The sequence below is a fragment of the Rhinolophus hipposideros genome (genome assembly GCF_964194185.1).
Source record: "Rhinolophus hipposideros genome assembly, chromosome: 1".
NCBI classification, from domain to species: Eukaryota; Metazoa; Chordata; class Mammalia; order Chiroptera; family Rhinolophidae; genus Rhinolophus; species Rhinolophus hipposideros.
The window spans coordinates 92,980,296-93,000,758 of NC_138047.1; the positions used below are offsets into that span (position 1 = coordinate 92,980,296).

General features: G+C 37.8%; 1 protein-coding gene across 2 annotated transcripts in view; it reads right to left on the reverse strand.

Moving 5' to 3' along the window:
* The window catches only part of STIM2 (stromal interaction molecule 2), a 147,497-nt gene that overhangs the window by 59,135 nt on the left and 67,899 nt on the right, over window positions 1-20,463 (reverse strand). For both annotated transcript variants that reach the window (XM_081052512.1, XM_081052513.1), the window contains exon 3: window positions 6,310-6,424. In XM_081052512.1, coding sequence (XP_080908638.1) covers window positions 6,310-6,424 — 115 coding nt within the window. The remainder of the gene's footprint in view (window positions 1-6,309; window positions 6,425-20,463) is intronic.

The window sequence follows — 20,463 nt, forward strand, 5'->3', positions numbered from 1 at the left end:
CCTTACTTTTATAAATTTAACATCCATGGCCAGGAATTTTTTTCCATTACCTATCCTTTTATGTAACATTTACATTTTTGTTTTCCTTAACAGAAGAAAATACTTAGTCATCTCTCTCTAGCTAGTCTTTATATGCACTTGAAAACAGCCATTATTAAGTGCCTAACTCTCTCTCCTCTCAGCCAATTTCAGTTCTTTTAAATTTCTAATCCAAAAAAAAAGTAAACCTTTTGCAAAATTTCCAAGTACCTATTCAATTTGTAAAGCCCAAAATTAAACAGTGACCTCAGGTGAGATAAGATCCGTGCTGAACAGGATGGAAAGATTACCTCATGGTTGTCATATGTTATAATAACTATTTAACCCAATGAGTTACCTTTTTAAAAACAGTACATTACCTAATCAGTTTTTTATCCACTATGATCCCTAAATCTTATACATAACCAATAATTTTCTATCTACATTTTCCTTCATTAGGTATCTGGTTACTATTTAATTGCATTCACTAATTCTAACAACATATCCAGTTTATCAAAATCTATCTGAAATCTAATACTAGTTCTTAAAATAGCTCTCATCTGCATTGGACTGTTGCCCTTTGCGAACTGACCAAGCATTCTCTACAGAAACCCAAAAAAGTGCATTCGGGTCACACTGAAATTTTTCTTTGTGAAATCAGGATCAATTTCTGTGCAACGCAATTTTACTTTTAGTATGCTGACAACACTTCATAAAGATCTTAGGCGCATTGCACCCTCCAGGAAAATTACATACTACGATGGTAAGTATGTATCCTAACAGGTCTGTTTCATTTTATTAATAAGTATTATGAGATGAAATAAAAAACCTTACAAAACTTTAAATACAGCTGAAACATTTTAGTTTTTTCAGCTCTATTACAAAAATAAGTAAACATTTGCTGTGTACCAGGTGTTGCCAGGAATTATGCCAGGCACTTTTACTACATTACTAATTTATATCACACAAGAATTGCACTTGATAAATGAATTTTACAATGTGCCCAATGTCTTAATGTTCATAAACAGAAGGGCAGGGAGGTAAATTTGTACAGCTCGGAAGTCCACACTTCCTGTATAGCATGCCGCCTCCACTCGCACTTGTAGCAAATGTTCAGGTACCTAAAGGAGGAGCCATGAGGGGGCTACCACTTTGGGTCTCCCCATTCATCCCCTTCCAGAACTCCTGCTCAGCCCTCACAGACTATGCCAACACCACCTCTGTACATGGTCCTTCCAAGTGAGCTATCTCTGCATCCCACACTTCCTTCTATTACTGTACATATCACCATATATTGTAATTATTTGTTTGCTTTGTCTTTTCCTTCTCAGGTATTTTCGCCTTATAGCTCAGAGAACATTTTAACTCACACCATGAATACCCAGGCGCTCATCACTGCTTAGCACATAATAGATACATCCTGTTCTGCTACTTGTGCTTCTGTGACATTATCTCACGTGCAACTGGTTAATAAGGGATCGTGTCAATATAGTATAAAAGCCACATTGTTTCACATGTGACTTTTCCTCACCCATTATCACTTTACACTGCCAGGTAGCAGCAAATGGATACAAAGAATACAGAATGCCAAAACAGCAACCTATGAAATTCACGTCCCCTCACCACTCTTAGCTCAGTGTGGCCTCAGCCTCTTGTCTTTGGAATGTTTCTTGTCAGTTCTTGTCTTCAGGCACTTAGCCTTTGTCTTCATAATTTAGCAGCATCACCCCTACCTGACACCCCCTTCCATTAAGTTATCTCTACTTATTTTTTAAAGTCAAGTCCTACATCTACTACAGTATTTACTGATTATGAATTTAACACATCCTTCCACCTGCGCTGGTATTTGTATTAGTACTGTTAGTGTTTCGGTTACACAGTTGCGTAAGTTTTGAGTATTCTGCTTCAACTCCACTTTTTCCCATAAACTCTGTAATTAAGTTCATAATTTTGCAAAACGTAAGTTTTTCACGAATGCATGTTTCATTTTGACAGAAATGCCTGTACTCAAATGACGTTTGATGAGTTGAATATTTGATGAACGGAACTACTGAGTATCCAATGCTCATCAGGCCTGATACACTCATGCATTCAACAAATATTTTCTGAATATCAAACTAAATAAGGCACTGCTCTAGGCATGAGAGACACAACGATGATACACAAAGTATAACTGTGTATGTTGTTGTATGCATGTGTGTGCCCATGTGTATATTTGTATTCATATTCAACTAAACAACCTTAAATTATATCGTATTGCTAGAGGTACACTCTAATCTCTACATCAACAGTTTCTAAACCTTTCCACAAGAATCATTTTCTGTTTCCCAAGAGAACTCTGAAATAGAAACTAAATATACCAAATAAAGCAGAACCTTGCACATTCAGCATGCCTGGTCCCTGAGATATCTCCAGGCAACTGGGGCTTGTTAGGATACGATGTAAAAACCGGTCATCTAGCAACAAATGCCAAGCCTTTACTTGCCCGGTTTAGTAAATAAAGACTCTGCCGTGGGCTGAGAAAATGAATTAGGTCACTATAAAGCTTCTAGTCGAGGTTTATTTCACTTGCCTCCTCTCTCTTCCCTTTCCTGCAGCTATTTAAATAAGAGCCCTAAGACTATTCTTCCCATACCCTAATCCCCTAAAAAGGTTATGTAAGAGATGTTTGGACAAAAAGAAGCAGAGAGGAAATGAGACAGAAAAAAACATAGGCAGTCAGGGACAGGGCCACCGTGGAGGAGATTAAGGCGGAGACCATAACAAAGCCAGCGGAAATCACTTTAATAGCTCACAAAGCCATTCAAGCTGCAGAGCCCGCCAAAACTATCTGCTCAGGTGGAGGGGGGAGGGCCTATCAGCTTGTAGTCAACAATTTCAAACTGCAGAGAACCTGCAGAGAACCTGCGCAGTCTGAAGAGATAAGCTAATAGCCCCATGTTAATCACAGGTGTCAACAAGTGGTCCCACACCTGGAGAGGAACAGCCCATCCCAGATAAACCCCCCAGGGCCCTGCGAGCCACACGTTTTTCAGCCTTCCCTTTGCTTGGGGGCCGTTCCAAACCCTTTGAGGTGTGCTTTCTCTTCTAATGATGGCCTTGAACCACTGCTTTCTGCTCTGGCCCACTTTTTTGGAGTGTACTTTTTCTTCTAATAAACTGCTTTTTCACTAATTTACCTCGGTATGTCATTCGATTCTTAGCTCGAGATGCCAAGAACCTGGACATCGCGCCGAGAAGGGCCCACTCTCCCGTAACACATAATTTAGGACAATTCTTTGGAGACTTAGGGGGAAGTCTCATCACCATAAATGTGAAATATTAGAGGGTGGAAATTAAGGTGAAAACATAGAGAAAAAGAGATTTAAGACTTTTTTCAACTTGAAAAGGGCTTTAGCTAAAACAAGAAAAATAAACATTTTCATGTGATCTCACCATGGTCACTAGGGTGGGATGTCAAAATGGGGCTTAAGGACAGAGCTCCCTTGGATTTGGGATACATTAATAAACAAAATAGACAAGATCCCTGGCCTTCTGAGGGTTACATTTTTGGAGGCAGGGGTGAGAGAGAAGGAGACAAACATATCAAGTAAGTCAATTATATAATAACCGTAGAAGGTGATACATGATACGGGTAAAGAAAGTGTGGAGCTGACTAACAGGGATCCAGAGTGCCAAAAAACAAGGGGGGAGGGAGTATGGTTTGCAATTTGAAATAGAGCGGTTCAGGCGGGCCTCAGGAGAGAACAGCCCAGATGCAGACTTTAACAAAGAGGTAAGGGAGTTAGCCGCGAGCACATCAGCATTCCTGCAGTTACAGAACAGCTGGGAGTCTGGCTAAGGCCGAGCACAGTAAGGGAGAAAGACGGACTGGACAGAAAAGAGAGAGCAGGGGGGTAGGAGCAGCCAGATCATACAGGCTTACAGGTCTTTGTAAAGATTTTGGCTTTTACTCTGAGCCATTATAGGGAACTGAGCAGATCTGATTTATAAATAGGTTGGTTACTCTGCTAAACTTACTCTGCTAAAACTAGACTACAGCAGAGCACAAGTATACACAGGGAGACCATTAAGTGGCTACTGCAATTACCCAGGCAAGACATAGGGGCTGACCGAGGCGGTAGCATAACGGGATGAGAAGTGGTCAAATCTTCTTTCCTTCGTTCAAATACGGTTAAGTGGGCTCCGTCCAACTCAGCATGTAACGATGACCCTGTATCTTCTATTTTTGAAATTTAAACCTCTGCTGTAATTGTGGCTGCTCACTCGTGGGCCATGAAGGAATTCTTAAGTCAGGTAGAAATATAGAAGGAAGATTTATTAAAGTAAGAGAAGGGTGGGCTGCTGGAAACTGCTGGAATCTGCTGGAAACTACTGCGTGGAGTCTTTGGTCTCAAGTTTTATATTTTCTAACCAGGATGTTACTGCTTTGGCCTGTAGTGGAGTTTTCTATTGAGTTGGGTTTTGTCCCCTGGAGTGGGTGAAGTGGTTAAACTGGTTATCACAACCTTTGCATATGTTATGTAGATTTAAGTTGGAGCTAGGAGTGGATCTCACAGAGATGCAAAACCTTTCCCAAGTTCCAGGGCCAGCAGGCCGAGTAAACAGAAACATTGAAACTGGTATATATAGTAAATGTACAGAAAGCAGAATCATTAACATTTGGTGGAAAGGAAGCCAAGAAAGAAAACTTTCAAACAGTCACAAGTTAAATTACACCTGTTAAATTATACCAGGGATCCAAATCTCAAAATAGAAGATGTAATGCCACCATTACAACCCCTGTCTTAACAGTAATTCAGTTTGACAGTGGTTTGGCTTGGGACTTTTTGAAAGCTTTTTTTCTTTTCTTTCTTTGCTTCTCCCTCCTCCCCCCAAACCTTGATGACTCTGTTTACTGTGCATGTACTATGCAAACCAGTTTCAATGGCTCTGTTTACTTCGTACCAGTGGCTCAGTAATTTGGGAGTGGTTTTTTGCATCTGTATGAAGTTTACTCCTGACCCTGGGGCAGAACAGCCTCCAGAAAACACTTTTTCTGGAAGTTGCCAAGCCAACTTCTCCTTCCTTTGTTCAGCCTTTCCTTGCTTGTCTATAAAGCCTTTTGTCAATATTAAGAGAGGAAGGCAGTCTTCCTGACAGGTAGTCCACTGTCTTCCCTTAATGCTCATTTTGGAACAAAACCTATTTCTCTTTCCACGGACGTCACCTCTCAGAGTCTTGAGTTTCCTGAGGAGAGCAGCTGGACATTTTGCATGATAACAATCACATACACAAAATCTAAAATAGACTATTAGCAATAGACTCTATAATGGATTTCCAATTCCTTTCGTAATATGTACATATTAAGATATTTTGTTTAGATAGATTATGTCTTACTGAGTTTCCCACTATTCTAGCACCTTCCCACATGGAATTTATATTAATTTATTCCTATCCCTAACCAAGTTCATATTACTTAAAAATGGTATGGGGAGGGAAAATGGAGAGACAAATTTCTAAAATGTATGTATCTTTCATTAGAGTCAGTATTTTTCACCTTTTTCTTCTTCATCACATGCCTCGTTTAAAAAGTGAAAACAAAAATGTAAGGAAGATGCAAACATTTTACATAATAAAAACACAGCATTGGTGGGATAGTTTTTGTGTATTTCCCCATTTCTAAACATTATCATTGACAGTCTAGTAAACTATATATTCTTTATATTCCCACTTTGTAATCTGTCTGTTTCCTTTTGATTTCATTTCATTATTAAAACTTGCAGAGAAAATATACAACATAATTATTTGACGTAAAAACAGAAATACTAGAAAAAGACATTTTGGTTGACTCCTACTCAAAAATAATAATAATAAGCTTAATGGGCTGCTTAAAAATTTTCAGTAGCTTTCCCGTATTAGTGATCAAGTTGAGGTTTTAGGTCATACTCTTTTCTAGCCCTAAACAATTATTGTTCATAAAACAGTTTGAGGACTTAAGAGGTTAAAAAGGAATAAGACGTAAATTATACAACTTTATCATGCAACTATGCGAAGACTTCATAAAGGGTTTATTTAAGGAAACGCTTAAAAGTTCTGTGCTTTATAAAGACTTTAGGAACTGTTCTCTATAACTAAAGAGAAAACCTTGGAATCCATATGTTTATTTGATAAATGATTACTTACTAAAATATAAATATCCTCACAGAAATGTTACTTTGATTTTCTGTAAGATCATATGCAATTAATGAGTTAACAATGGGTAAGCACGGCAGAGGGCAGGTAAGGGATCCAGATCACAAACAGTCTTACCTTCTGATGTTTTCCATCGTTTCCATAAATCTTCAACAGTTATGTGCTTATCTTCTCTGTGCAGATGGCTGTGTTTATTAGTAGCATCTTTGTATTTCATATCTTCTCTGATAAACTATAAAAGAGAAAACACTAAGGTAAGTATACGAGGTGTGATCAAAGCATACCGTGAATGCTGCTGCCAAGTGCCAACCAACGGAAAGGCAAGGATTTTCAATGAGGGAGGCAGCACGTCAAATGTTAGTAACAGTGTGTGACAAGTTTCAGCTTGTTCGGTGCAGTCAGTCGGGTGTGAGCTATGGTTGACAGGTGTGTTTTAAAGTGTTCTGTAAATCATCCTCCATCATGACAACGCACCGTGTCACACATTGCTTCTGGTACAGCAATTTCTGTCAAATAAAAACATTACGGTGTGTCCTCATCCACCTTATTCATTGGATCGGGCACCGTGCGACTTCTGGCTCTTCCCCCAAGTCAAAATGATTCAGGACGTCGAGGCAGCCATGACAGCGCAACTAAAGACACTCACGAAAGAGGACTTCTAGAACTGCTTCAGAAAGTGGCAAGAACGTGGGATAAGTGTGTTTGAAGCGAAGGGGAAGGGATTAATGAAGGGATTAATGACAATGTGTCATTTACTGTAATAATTTTTTATAATTTAAACATTCGCCATATTTTTTTTATCACACCTTGTACTGAAATTCACTATTTTACTCTCTATAAACTGAGAAAAGAAAAAAACTGAAATCCAGTGGGTGGTAATTTTCAGATAACAACTGGTTCATTTTTGATATTTAATACTCCCATTATTTTTACATGTTTATATAATTTGCTTAATGAACTGCCTTCTACCACTAATCATGAGAGCAGCAGCAGTGAAAATACTTATTTAATACTCATTATTTGCCAGGTACTTTCTAAATTATTTAATAAATGTCTATATATCTACAATAAAACACGAGAGAGAGAGAGTCATGTAACTCCTAGAAGTACAATATTATGCATCCCCATTCTATAAATGAGAAACCAAGGCTCAAAGGCGTTGCCCAAGGTTGAAAACCAATGAACAGCAGAGGGGAAATTCCAACCCAAGCAGTGTGGCTATGCTCCACAGCATAATAGACTGCCTCAGTATTACACATTTCCACCCACACTTAGTGACAAGGGTGTTTCAAAACACACTCAATACTAATCTCAATTACTGTGTCATATTGAGACAGGATAGTTAGTATGTTGCTAGGTAGACAGTGGGGTACCTGGTGGAAGAAACGAAAAAGCAGCCATATTCTGAAACTCTAGGTCCTGGAGTGTCTCCTTCACTGCAGGACGGAGACATGAGAATCCGCCTTGAGTTTAATAATCCCAAATCCCTTCTGGCCAGAAAAAGGAGCAGATCTGATAGACAGGAATGGGTTGGTTCGTTAATCCCTTCAGGATGAGCAAACAAAACAAACCTAATAGATGAATTCCATTAGAAGGCTCCAGCCCCCTTCCCCAAGCAGGCAGGGGAAGGTATAAAAGTAAGAGCTTTTGCCTCAGTCACTGGGCTTCCCAGTTTCGGGGACCTCCTCCCGCACGGGAGCTGCAACCTCTTCTCCTACCTCTAACAAACTATCTTCCTTTACAACTCTTTGCCTCTCCCTGGTCTGTGTGTCCACTCTTCAGCTTCACGGACTGGATCCCGGCCCACACCCAGACACTGCCGGTAGATCCAACATCATTTATATCAGTATTTCTATGTCCTCCACCTTTTAAGCTATTACTTATAGTTGAGAGGAATTCAATGAGTGTTTAGAACTAAAGTGAAGTAGATCCTCAATCTTATTTTAAAATAGCATAGAGAGAAAGCACTAAAATGTTCTTTGGTAAAAACCAACCTGAAGTATATATTACTTCACTACATAAACATTTTTAATTGTTCCCCACTGTCTACCAAGTGAAAAGCAAACCCTTTTTACACTCACATACCACCTCCCAGGCCTGTCCTTGACAATCTGTGAGGCCGTATCTCTTGACACTTTCCCCACATAAACTCATTAATCTAATTATATGAAACTAATCATTTTTTAAATTATTAATGCTTTTTCTACCTCAATACTTCTGATTTTTCTTGTTTTGGTATTGTTTTACTTGGTATTTTTATTGATTTCCTTCTGATTCAAAAATATAAGATCATATGAAAGATTACTTCAGAAATCCCCCATAGTCCCAAACCGCAGAAGCATATTTTTCTGACTTTCATATACTGACAACAAACATTACCTTCATATAAAAGACCAAATTTTGCTATTGAGGAGAGTTGCTCTATACCGAAACTAAAAAAGAAAATTGTAACAGTTGTATAGTATTGTGCAAATTATTTCACTTTCCTGAGTTTCAATACCCTTGAGTGCAAAATGAAGAAGGTTCTAGGATGGAGAGTAGCCATTTAGAAACCCCACAGCAATTAGACAATGTTTTCAAAGCATCTGACCCAAGCATATGATAAACGTACTTACCATGTATGAGTTGAAAAAGAACCTATGCATGAGTTGAAAATGAACACTGGTCCTTCACCATATATAATTTGAAAAGCACTAATCTAGAAATTCTTTTCTAGCACTTACATATTCTGTTGTTCAAAATAGCATCTTATGTTTTTTTTCTTTCCTTAATGCCCCCTTTTAAAGTTATTTTTAAAGGGCCCTGCCCCATTGACCCAACTTCTGTCTATTTCTATTTCTTTTCCTATTTTCTATTTCCCTTTTTCTGCCTACCCTTCCCGGTCTTCCGGACTGATACCTTCGGAATCCAGTATATATGCCTGGGAAAGTCACTGCTACTGAGATACTCTGAAACTGCCCTTATTTTTGAAAAGGTCCAAGAGTTAGAGAGAAATTCTGAATTGATAACCACGATGATGGACAGAGCAGGGAAGAGTCTGTCTTGGAAACGGTCCAGTCAGTCAGAACAAATGGCAACTGCTTCATTTATGTGATACATTAAAAAAAAAAAAAAAATGTCCTAGGAAATTCTTTTCACTACATGAACACAAAGAACCCAGGAGTAGAGTTCTGTAGCTTCAGGATCAATATATTTCAGAAAATAAAGCTAATTTCCATATACAGACTAGAGGCGGCATTCTAGCTACTGAGCTATTTTACAAAGCCTAGAATGAGTGTATAGCTAGCTATCTGCCAAAATATATGCTTAATGAAATAAAAGAATATATAAAAATAAGCAATTCAAAAAAAGCTTCTGAAGATATCTATAGCTCACTTGGTATAAAAGAACTATCTGACTCCTAAGAAAGTTGACTGAAAACTGAAAAAAATACACTGAATTATATTTTCTCTGGAATTATCATTTTAAAATATTTACTTTTGTTTTAAAACATGAGCCCAAGATAACACAATTCACAACAAACCACATAAAAGTATACTCTATATCTCATACATCTTCAACATTTTGATCATAAAACGACTAGAAAACACTACAATTAAAGTTATGTTGAAACTAAAGTAGAAAATGTTTAACTGAACTAAATGCACTAAATATCATCAGCTTTCATTAAACCTCCTTCCTGATATCTGACAGAAGAGCAAATCATTCTGACCAGACTTTTCTAAAACTTCATAGAAAACCACAAATTTTAGAAATGAGTCAGGCTAGAGAAATTTAAAAAACAGTCACCAGAACCTGAAAATGCATAAGCAAATGACAAATACTTCTTATTCATTGAAATAGTGAATTAAGAAATTGGAAAACAGAATCTGAAATTCTGTGAAGTAAATCTTCAAAAAACGTACAGCAAATAATGTCGAGTTCCTTGGTAGCATATCCAATTATACAAACCAACTACAGGAAAGCTCGACTTGATGATACAAACAAAGGAGTACTCAATAAATGACTACTGAATATTCTTTTCACCCAGATGATTCTTTAAAATAAATTCGTCTAGTTCTATTAAAGAAATTACCCAGTTTTAGGAAGGTAGCTTTTAAATGATAAACCAATTTCAGTTTCTTCTACCTATCATGTATATATTATTTTGTACTTTGCATTTGTGCTGTTATTTTTGTTGTTTTATTTGTGTTATGTCTATTGTATTTGTATTTTGCATTTGTGCTGTTATTTTTGTTGTTTTATTTGTGTTATGTCTATTGTATTTGTATTTTGCATTTGTGCTGTTATTTTTATGACACTGCTTTAATATTATCTAATCATGTTAGTACAGTAAGTCCTCATTTAACATTGTTGATAGACTCTGCAGTGAAACGACATGTAATGAAACCAATTTTACCACAGGCTAATTAATATAAACAAGAGTTAAATTCCTACGGCATCACATCACCGTTATACCGAAATGACGCCGAATGAAACAATGTATTCCAGGACCTTTCACCAATAGCCCTTTTCGGAGCTCTATTCAGCCTACACCGCTTCTCCTGAGAACCACCTACCAAGATGGGTGTAAATCCCTGAATGTGTGCAGTCACTCCCTCCTGCAACCACTGCCACAGCTGTATGATGAAAGCACAGACACTGACCCGGAAGAGAACAATCCAGAGCCTAACCAGCTTGACTAGATTCTACCTCACAGGAAACTGTAATTCAGGCGATGAAAAGGGTCACTCGGCCATGGCTCTGGATTTTTAAGGTTATAAAGACACCGGTATTGAAGGTACCATTTTATGGGCAGTCAAGATGGGCCAGGTGATAAGGAGAACATTGGAAGCCAATATGATCAGAGAAAATAATGAAAGAGAACAACCAGAGGTGAGAACAGAGAGAGAAAAAAAAAAGACACCAGGAACTGCCTCAGTTCTTGATGACTTTCCAGTTTCAGTTCCTCAGGAGGCCTGGGCTACACAATTCTTGTCCTGGTTTCCAGGAGACAACAATGATAAATCTGTTTCCTCTTTTATTTTTCAATACACAATTTTAAGAGCTCAGTACCCAGGACAGGTGATTTACCATCGCACTTAGGCCCTCGGACTCTGCAGTCTGACAGACTATATTCTACATCACACCACTACTTAGAGTCTCTTTAGTCTCATATTTCTCCTCTGTACAGTGAGAAAAATAAAACTGTCTACCACATATGGTTATGAAGATTAAGTCAAAATGCATAGTGCTTAAAAATGTTAGACAATAAAATTATATTAAATCAAAATATTTTAAGTGGTTTTTGTATATCAATGTTCTATTGCTGTTGAAGTTTAAAGCCTGAATAAGTGAGTTTCACCCTGACTATCCTGGCAGGCTTAATACACGTTTGGGGGAATACCAGCCATATTTTGTAAAGGTAAGACTACCCAATAATCTTGAAGTATCGTTTCAAATACTCTGAAACAATATATATAACAGAGATGGAGAGAAAAACCAGTTTTTTCACTCATAATGAAAGCAGAGACATTTCCAAAAGACACATGTCATCAAAACAACACAGTATCCAAGGTCTGATATGTGAGTCAGTTAAAGCAGATGGGCTCCTTAAAAAAACTGCAGGGTCTTCCTGTGTTGCAAGTAGTAAATTGCTTAGCATAATGTCTCAGGGGAAAGAATGCATAACAAGAAAAATATTATTGCTATCCTCACTTTAAAAGAGGTAAAAGCAAAGGCTAAGGGAGAGTTAGTAATTTATTGTACTTCATATAACTAGGACGCCTAAAACAGGAAGTAAATTCTAAAGAATTCCAAAGCTTAAGTTCTTCACCACCATCCTAACCAGGATATTCTATAAAAATGATTCCCAAATTCTTAGAAGTGAGAGCATGCTAATAAAGTATGAATTGCCCATGTTGCTCTCTTCAACCCCAAACTGTTGTATCAAACAAGTTTCACAGTGGTTTAAAGCACAGACTCAGTCTCTAGACTGCATGCAACTATTAACATATCCCAAATCTATTATTTGTTGTATGACCTAAGTAAGTTACTTTACTCTCCATGCTTCAGTTTTCTACTCAGCAAAAATGGTAATAAGTCATACATCAAAGGGTTGTGAGGATTAAGTGATTTTTTTCATACGAAGTGTAAAGAACAGTGCTTGGCATAGCATAAACACTCAACGATGTCAGCCATTACATGTAAATCATTTATTTTTTTAAATAATGAGTTAAATTTTTGCCTTGACTTGTACACTCTGTATCATATTTTGAATGACTGAAATATTTTGAGGTACTCTCTTAACTTCTAACCTAATGCATTGCCAGAATCTCACTGAGATTAAAATTCTCATATGTTTAACCATTTGTATTTCTTTTATGAAATGTCTATTATATACTTGATTTATATCTGGGAATGTGTGCTGTTTTCCTCCCTGAGAAAACAAGAGAGATATACATAAAGGGAGAACAACATCCCTTCAATCTGCTCACATTTGATGTTATCATGGGAGGATATACAATGCTTGGCGCTATTACAGCCATTTCCAAACAGGAGTAGAAAGTCAACGAGATGAAAGAAAAGCTAACACATCATTAAGCCTCTGAATTAACCTTGAAACCATTTACTCCCAGACTTATAGTAATGTCATTTCAAATATTAAACCCCCGCGTTGTTTAAGCTACTTTTATTCAGGTATTCTATTACTTGCAGCCACAAAAAATCATCCTAAAATACACAGTAGTCCCTTCTTATCCACAAGAGATACATTCCAAGACCCCTAGTGGATGCCTGAAACTGTGGATAGTACCAAACTCCCCTGTATACACTATGTTTTTTTCTATACATACATATCTACGACAAAGTTTAATTTATAAATTAGGCACAGTAAGAGATTAACAAATAATAAAACAGAATTATTATGACAATATACTGTAATAAAAGTTACGTGAATGTGATCTCCCTTCTCCCCCTTCTCGTTCTCTCTCTGTGTAAACTGATCTGATAACCGAGATGGCTAATAAGTGACTGATGGTTAGGTAGCCTATACAGAATGTATATGTTGTTGGACACAAGGATGATTTATGTCTGGGCAGGATGGAGGGGAACAGTGAGAGATTTCATCACACTACTCAGAACGACACACAACTTAAAACTTACAAATTATTTGTGAAATTTTCCATTTAATATTTTCATACCGCGGTTGCCCGTAGGTAACTAAAACCATGGAAAGTGAAACTGCAGATGAGGGGGGACTACTGCACAGTCCCCAAATAACGCCTAGAGCTTCCTGTTCCCCTCAATCACACTCAGTATCCAGAGTCTAGATTCACTTAATGGCAACTAATAAGCAAAGATGGCTTTTGACACAGAAAAAAAAAGCAAGAGACAAATATGGAATTATAAATATAAGGAACCACAAAATCAAATCGGTAAATTGACTTTATGAACCAGATTATCCACTTGCATATAATTATGTCTGTATATCCTTTTACTAAAGCCTAAGAGCTATGAAGCCACCCAAAATTTCTTACAGCTTTGTAGGAACTCAAGGAAAGCCGTATGTCCACATGAGAAAGGAAAAAGAAGAACGCGCATACATTCAAATACACAGAAGTAAACACATACATGTCAGGCAATTAGATCAGCAAATAGTGAGACCTTCCTATGAAGAGAAGAAAAAGATACAGAGATAAAGGCCAGAGCTAAAAATTGAGCAGTTCCTTCCATCAGACATTCTTTCTTCCTCACCAATCTTAAAGAACCAGTGTGTGATTAGACTACACTAAGAAAACTGACTGGTTCTTATTAGAGTTCTAATAACTTCTAATAAGTATCCAATTGTATTTTCTCATAATTTCTGCATGGTTTCACTTTTATTAAATTTTTTAATCGATATGGTTTATTTTTAAGGAAAGTGAAAGGTTAGGATCTAATTATATTTTTCTCTAAATCTCAGTTATCCAAGAATTATTTATTGAAATAACTTTAATATCCCTAATGATCTGCAATGATGCCTTTATATAATTTAAACATGGTCAAATATCAGTCTTTTCACACGGTTTACCTAATCATACACATACACAGTTCTATTCCTAGGATACTCATTCTATTTATTGCACTTACTTGTTTCACCTTAATGCTAACAGAAGAAAAATGATGATGATTTTTGCATGTACAACTTATAATAATGACATCATATACAATGATTTTATATATAGCTCCTGGCACAAATCTCACTGACATCACTGTAACTTTGTAAATCTGCCATGAATTCCAGTACTAATAGTACTAAAATAGCATATGATTTTTTTAAGACTTTATTTTTTTAGAAGATCTAGGTTCACAGCAAAATTTAGCAGAAAGTAGAGAGTTCCCAAATACCCTCTGCCCCCACAGGACATGCTTTTTTCCATTTAAACATTCTTCATGCACTGCTAGATTTAAAGATCTATGTTGAGCCATATCCACAAATAAGTACATATATGCACACTTATGCACAGAACAGAGTATGGGGAAATGTTTTTGGGTGATCAATGGAAAAAAAAACATACTGAGTGTTTATTAACTTAAAAGGAATATTTTGGGGCCAGCCGGGTGGCTCAGGTGGTTGGAGCACCGCCATGCTCCTAACGCCGAGGTCGCCAGTTCAATTCGCACATGAGCCAGTGAGCTGCGCCCTCTACAGCTAAGATTGTGAATAACAGCTCTCCCTGGAGCTGGGCTGCCATGAGCAGCCAGAGGTAGGCATGAGATGCGGTGGGCTGCTGTGGGCTACCATGTGCTGCCGTGGGCTACTGTGTGCTGCTATGAGCGGCCGGCAGCCAGCGAGAGCTGCCGTGAGCTGCTGTGAGCTGCTGTGAGCAGCCGACCAAAGACCAGTGACCGACTGCCTGGGGTGGGGCAGGGGGGCAAGGCTTATTACAAGCATGGGCCAGGGAGTGTCCTACACAACTAGACTGAGAAACAACGGCTTGAACCGGAGTGGGGGGAGGGAGGCAGAAGAAGGGGAGAAAAGGAATATTTTGTTACTTTCATTAAGAAACTATTTTCATTAGTTATTGGGACAGATTATTACACAGAAGTAAAAATAAACTTTTAGATATTAATTTGAGCTCTTCTGTATTTTGTCACTCTTAACCGGAGTATTTAATAATGAATTATATTTTAACAAACACATTTTAATTGGCATTAAGATGAAACATCATGAAAGCACAATGCAATCACTTCTTCACATAAACATTATCTATTATGAGCCAGACCGTTCTCAGTGGTGAGAACAAAGCGGTATAAAGCAAACAAACCGCTACGCTCAAAGAATATACCTCCTAGCACAAAGAACCCAGAAATTAATATAGTAAAATTAAAAGTATATTGTTACTTGACACAAGCAAGGTTATTTTTTAAGAAAGGAGAATAAAAACATGTAGGTATTTGATTATATTTAAAAAAAAAATTTAAAGGACAGGTAAACCAAGAAACTAAGAGGGGAAAGGTTACCTGTAACGAAGTGAAGGAAATATGATATATGAAACAGGGATAGAAGCTGTACTCTTTGTATATACTTCTGTTTTACAGATAGGACTGTGCAACCATATATTTTTATAATTATAGAACAAAATTAATTTTTAAATGTAATCACTAAAAGTCACAATTTAAATGAAACCAATGAACCTAACTGTATATCTAGTAAGAAGTATAATCATATAGTTAGGATCTATTTCCTAGTGGGATATACCCTATTGGCGGGGGCGGAGAGGGGGAGGTGAAGAAATGCAAGAGAAAAAGCTTACACCGTTTTCAGTAACTGCATGGTTGGTGTTAGTGATAGCACTGTCATCCTGAGGTGGCGTGTGCATGCTGTGGGAGCAACCTAATGATTAATCGTGCTGCACTGTTAAGCACTGTTCAGTGTGATTGTAGGAAGACACAGGGGTAAGCCAAATGCAGTTAAATGAAAACCCTGCAGAATTAAATTTGGATCATAAATATCAGGCTGAATTTATAGTGTATATCACCTTTCAAAAAGAAGTAACAAAGTATTTCCTAGCTCCATCCACTGAAAAGACAGAAACAATGACTGACCCAGAAGTGCCAGCACCGTGACTGTGGTCTGTCAGACACTGTTTTCCAGTAAAAGAAATCAAGGCTTCTTAGGGAAATGGTTGAAGAAAGTGGAACTCTGGGACCCGAAATACACAAGCTGAGCCTGGAACATCTTATCATAGTAGAAAGCAAGAAATCTACCAAAGACTACTAAGGTTGGGCCAAAAGGATCCAGGTGCTAGCTAAAATAAGCTTCCAGTAGCCAAATACAGGACAATTTAAACAACAAATCAGAATAATGGCCTAAAATTCATTTAAATACACGTGTTCATGACACTATACACGGACCTACACACGCACACACACTCCTGTCTCCTTTGGAAGATCCCTGGAAACCACCTAATTAATTTGAAAACCTGTAAATAAGGGGAAAGAACCAAGCATTTATCCTGTCTTTCCTATAGAAATAGGAAACCAAATAATTGATATATTAAAATTTCTCTTTAAAGAAGCATTCCAACTAATAAAAAAGAACAGAATTAAAATACTGGCATTTGCAACCTCTAATAGATTAATGCATCTCGGCAATATTCAACAACGGTGGCTAAGATCCCAAAACATCAAAGATGATGTCAAAATTTTTGGCCCACTTATGGAGTGTTATGACGCAGCTGTTTAAAGAGCAATTCCATTGTTAGAAATGAAGATAACAGAGAAAAAGAGATTTGGATCAAGCAGAAAATCAGGTCTCAATTTTTAATACTGTAAACCTAAGATTACTATCAGAAATCCAAATGGAGATGTTCATGCAGTTGAATATAGAATCCAGAGCTTAGGAATCCCATAAATAGAGGGTATTTAAAAGTCTTGATAAAGTGAGATCACCAAGAGGGTAAGCAGGCAAGTGGGTGTAAGGAGTAAGTTTGGGTGCACTCCAATGTTAGGAGGTCAGGGAGATGAAGAGGAAATCACCAAGGAAACTGAAAGGCAGCAACCAATGTAGCAGAAGGAAGATAAAGAAAGTGAAGTTTCCTGGAATCCAAGTGAAAAAAGAAAAAGTGTTAAAATGGAAAGCATGTTCAGCTGTATCGTGATGCTGGTAAGTGATATGAAGACTGATAACTGACCGCTGCATAGCAACATGACATCTCTGGTGAGCATAATAAGAACAGCTTTGGTGGCAGAATAGAGGCAATAGCTTAAGTGAATTCAAGAAAGAATGAGATGAAAGAAATAGTATACGAACTCCTTTTAAGGATCTTGTTGTAAGGGAGGGATAAAGGAACTGGGCAATAACCAAAGGGAGAAGCAATACGTCAGAGAAGTTTTTCTTTTGTTGTTTTTATAAGGTGGGAAAATAAAGGCAGTTTGAGTTAGATGAGAGAGATCCAGTAGAAAATCGAAAATACAACTGTTGGAGAAGAGAGTGCTAAATCACTGTCCTAGAGTGGTAAGAGGAGATGAGATCAAGTGCACATGTGGGGGAATTCACTTTTATTTCACAAGGAGCACAAACAGCGAATCCATGATAACAGGAGAGCAGACCGAGTTTATGGACACAAGTGCAGGCGGATGAGACGCCAGTTGTACCACCTCTGACAATGAGAAAGGCAAATCTGTAGGCCTCTTCCTAGACCTACTGAATCAGAACGTCTGAAGGCAGGCCCAGTCACCTGTGTGCTGACAAGTCGACCAGGTGACTCATGCACACCAACGCTGAAACCCACGGGATTATGAAGAGCCAATAGAAGTTTTTTGAGTGGGGGGAGAGAATAACAAAATACCATGTTCTAAAACGTGATAATTAAGTAATAATGGTCCCAATGAATTTTAAAGGAAGAAAAGACTAGCAATGGGAAGACCAGTTAGCAATGAAATCATAAGAATAAAGCTCAGAAACTCAGAGAGGGAAACAAGGCAGACAAAAATGAGTCTAGAGCATTAAGCCTGAGTTGCAAGTAAAATCACGATACCATCAATAAAAACAGCAACGTACTTAAGAGACAGGAAACGTGGTTTTAAGGAAAGCAATGAGACTTTACAGACAGGAAAACAAGGACAGACAGCAATGTATTTTTTTTTTCCAATTTAGGACAGAGTTGGAGGTCCTAGCAGACAAAACGTGAGAATGCAATTCAAGACAAAAGTCAGAATTGAACATACACAGAAGTGATAATAAAGCCATGAGCCTGAATAATGCTTCCTAGCTGAAAGAAAAGAAAAAAGAGGGCCACAGATAAAAATCTTATGGAATAGACTTTTGGTTTCTGGTTCTGCATGTAAGGAGCTTGGAAGTCACCACTCCATTCTAACAGGTAAAATGCTGAACTGATCAAACAGTAAAAAACTCTTCTTGGATCCATTAGAGAGGGAGGACACAGGCAAACCCTGCCCAGTGCTGGGGTAGGAAAATCTGCCGGTTTAGTGCCGAGAAGTCTGAGAATTAAAGACTCCAGAGATACCCTGTCATAAGGAGGGTATAGGGATTCAGAATGAGTCACCCTAAGATGTGTCATTGTGATCTGTGAATTATTTTGAGCTAAAAGCAATGGAGACCCTGTGGCTAAAGAGAAATTTCTTTGCCCCCCTCTTAATGACCTAGAAGAATTTGAATTCGAGATCTTGACCGTAAGAGATTATCAGAGATAAACTTTGTTGACCTATCTATATGGTAAGACAAACTACTATTACTGAACACCTATCTGCTCTTCTTAATGTCCTGCAACGACCCTCTGAAGCCCCAAGGTGCCTTACATCTCCTAAATTTCAGAATGTCATACATACCTCATTGTCTCTTTCCGTCTCTGTCTTAAATGTGTGGGGTCTCTGACTCTCTCATGCATGTCGGTTTCCATGCGCACATATGTAATTAAATTTGATTATTTTCTCTTGATAATTAGTCTCATGCAGATTTAATTATTAGACCAGTCAAAAGAACCTAGGATGGTAGAGGAAAGTTTCTTCCTGCCCTACAAGAGCCCCCACGATATTCTGAGATTTACCTCCAGGAGCTTGACCAGATTCCCACAGTAAATATTGGGGAATAAGTCACCTCCTGCTGAGCTAGCGGGTATACAAATAGAAACCTCAAAAACCCAAAAGCAAAGAGAACAAAGACTGAAAAAAACAAGAACAGAATATCCAAAGGATGTAGGACAACAAAAAGTGTAACATACGTGTAATGGGAATACCAGAAGGAAAAGAAGGAGCAAAAGGAACAGAAGAAATATCTGAAACAATAATGACTGAGGATTTTTAGGGCAGTATGATATTACAATGATGAATATATGTCACTATACGTTTGTTCAAACCCACAGAATGTACAATACCAAGAATAAACCCTAAAATAAACTATGGACTTGAGGTGATTATGATGTGTCAATGTAGGTTCATTTTTAGTGAAAAATGTACCTCTGGTGAGTGATGGCTGTTAATGTGAGACTACACTTGTGTGGGGTACAGGGTATATGGAAATCTGTTTCTCCCTCTCAATTTTGTTGTAAACCTAAAACCACTCTGAAAAATTTAAGTCTTAAAAAATAAATCTTGTGAAATACATACACTTAAGGATGCAAGAAAAGCGATAACAATAAAGAAATCAGAGGACGAGTAGCCTGAAGCAGGAAGAAGGAAGACCAAGCGAGCTCTTTTCAATCCCATCCCCCACAGCACCACACTACAGTCAGACTGAATTATTCCCTACTGCATAAATTAGTACCCTACATTCTTCCTTTAATGCTTTTTCCCTACCCTGACCTACCTTCATCTTAGAATGTCTTACGTACACCTGTCCTTCCAAAAGTCCATCTCAAGCACTCCTTCCCAAGTTTTTCTTCATGTTCCCCAAACAGATGTGCCCTCTCTCTTCTGAAACACAAGAGCACTTTTACGATTCATGTGGATTCCTACTACATAACTTGCCATAGTATGTCTCGTATTATACACGTATGACATTGTATACCCTACTAGATGATGCACTCACGGAGGCGATGCTTGATTGTTCGTTCTGCCCCACATTTAGTCCAGTGTGGATATACATAAATAGTAACTTTAAAACATTAGGTGTGTTTTGTTGTCTACTTAATAGTCAACAGTGCCCTTAGTCAAGAGTGTTGGCATACCACCCAAGCCCTTGAGGGGACCAGGGAAAAGAAAATAAAAAGAAAATGAGAACCAAACAACAATCAACTATTTGATTTTAAAAATAGTTTTACGAGACTGAAGACAATGAGCTGCCAGAGG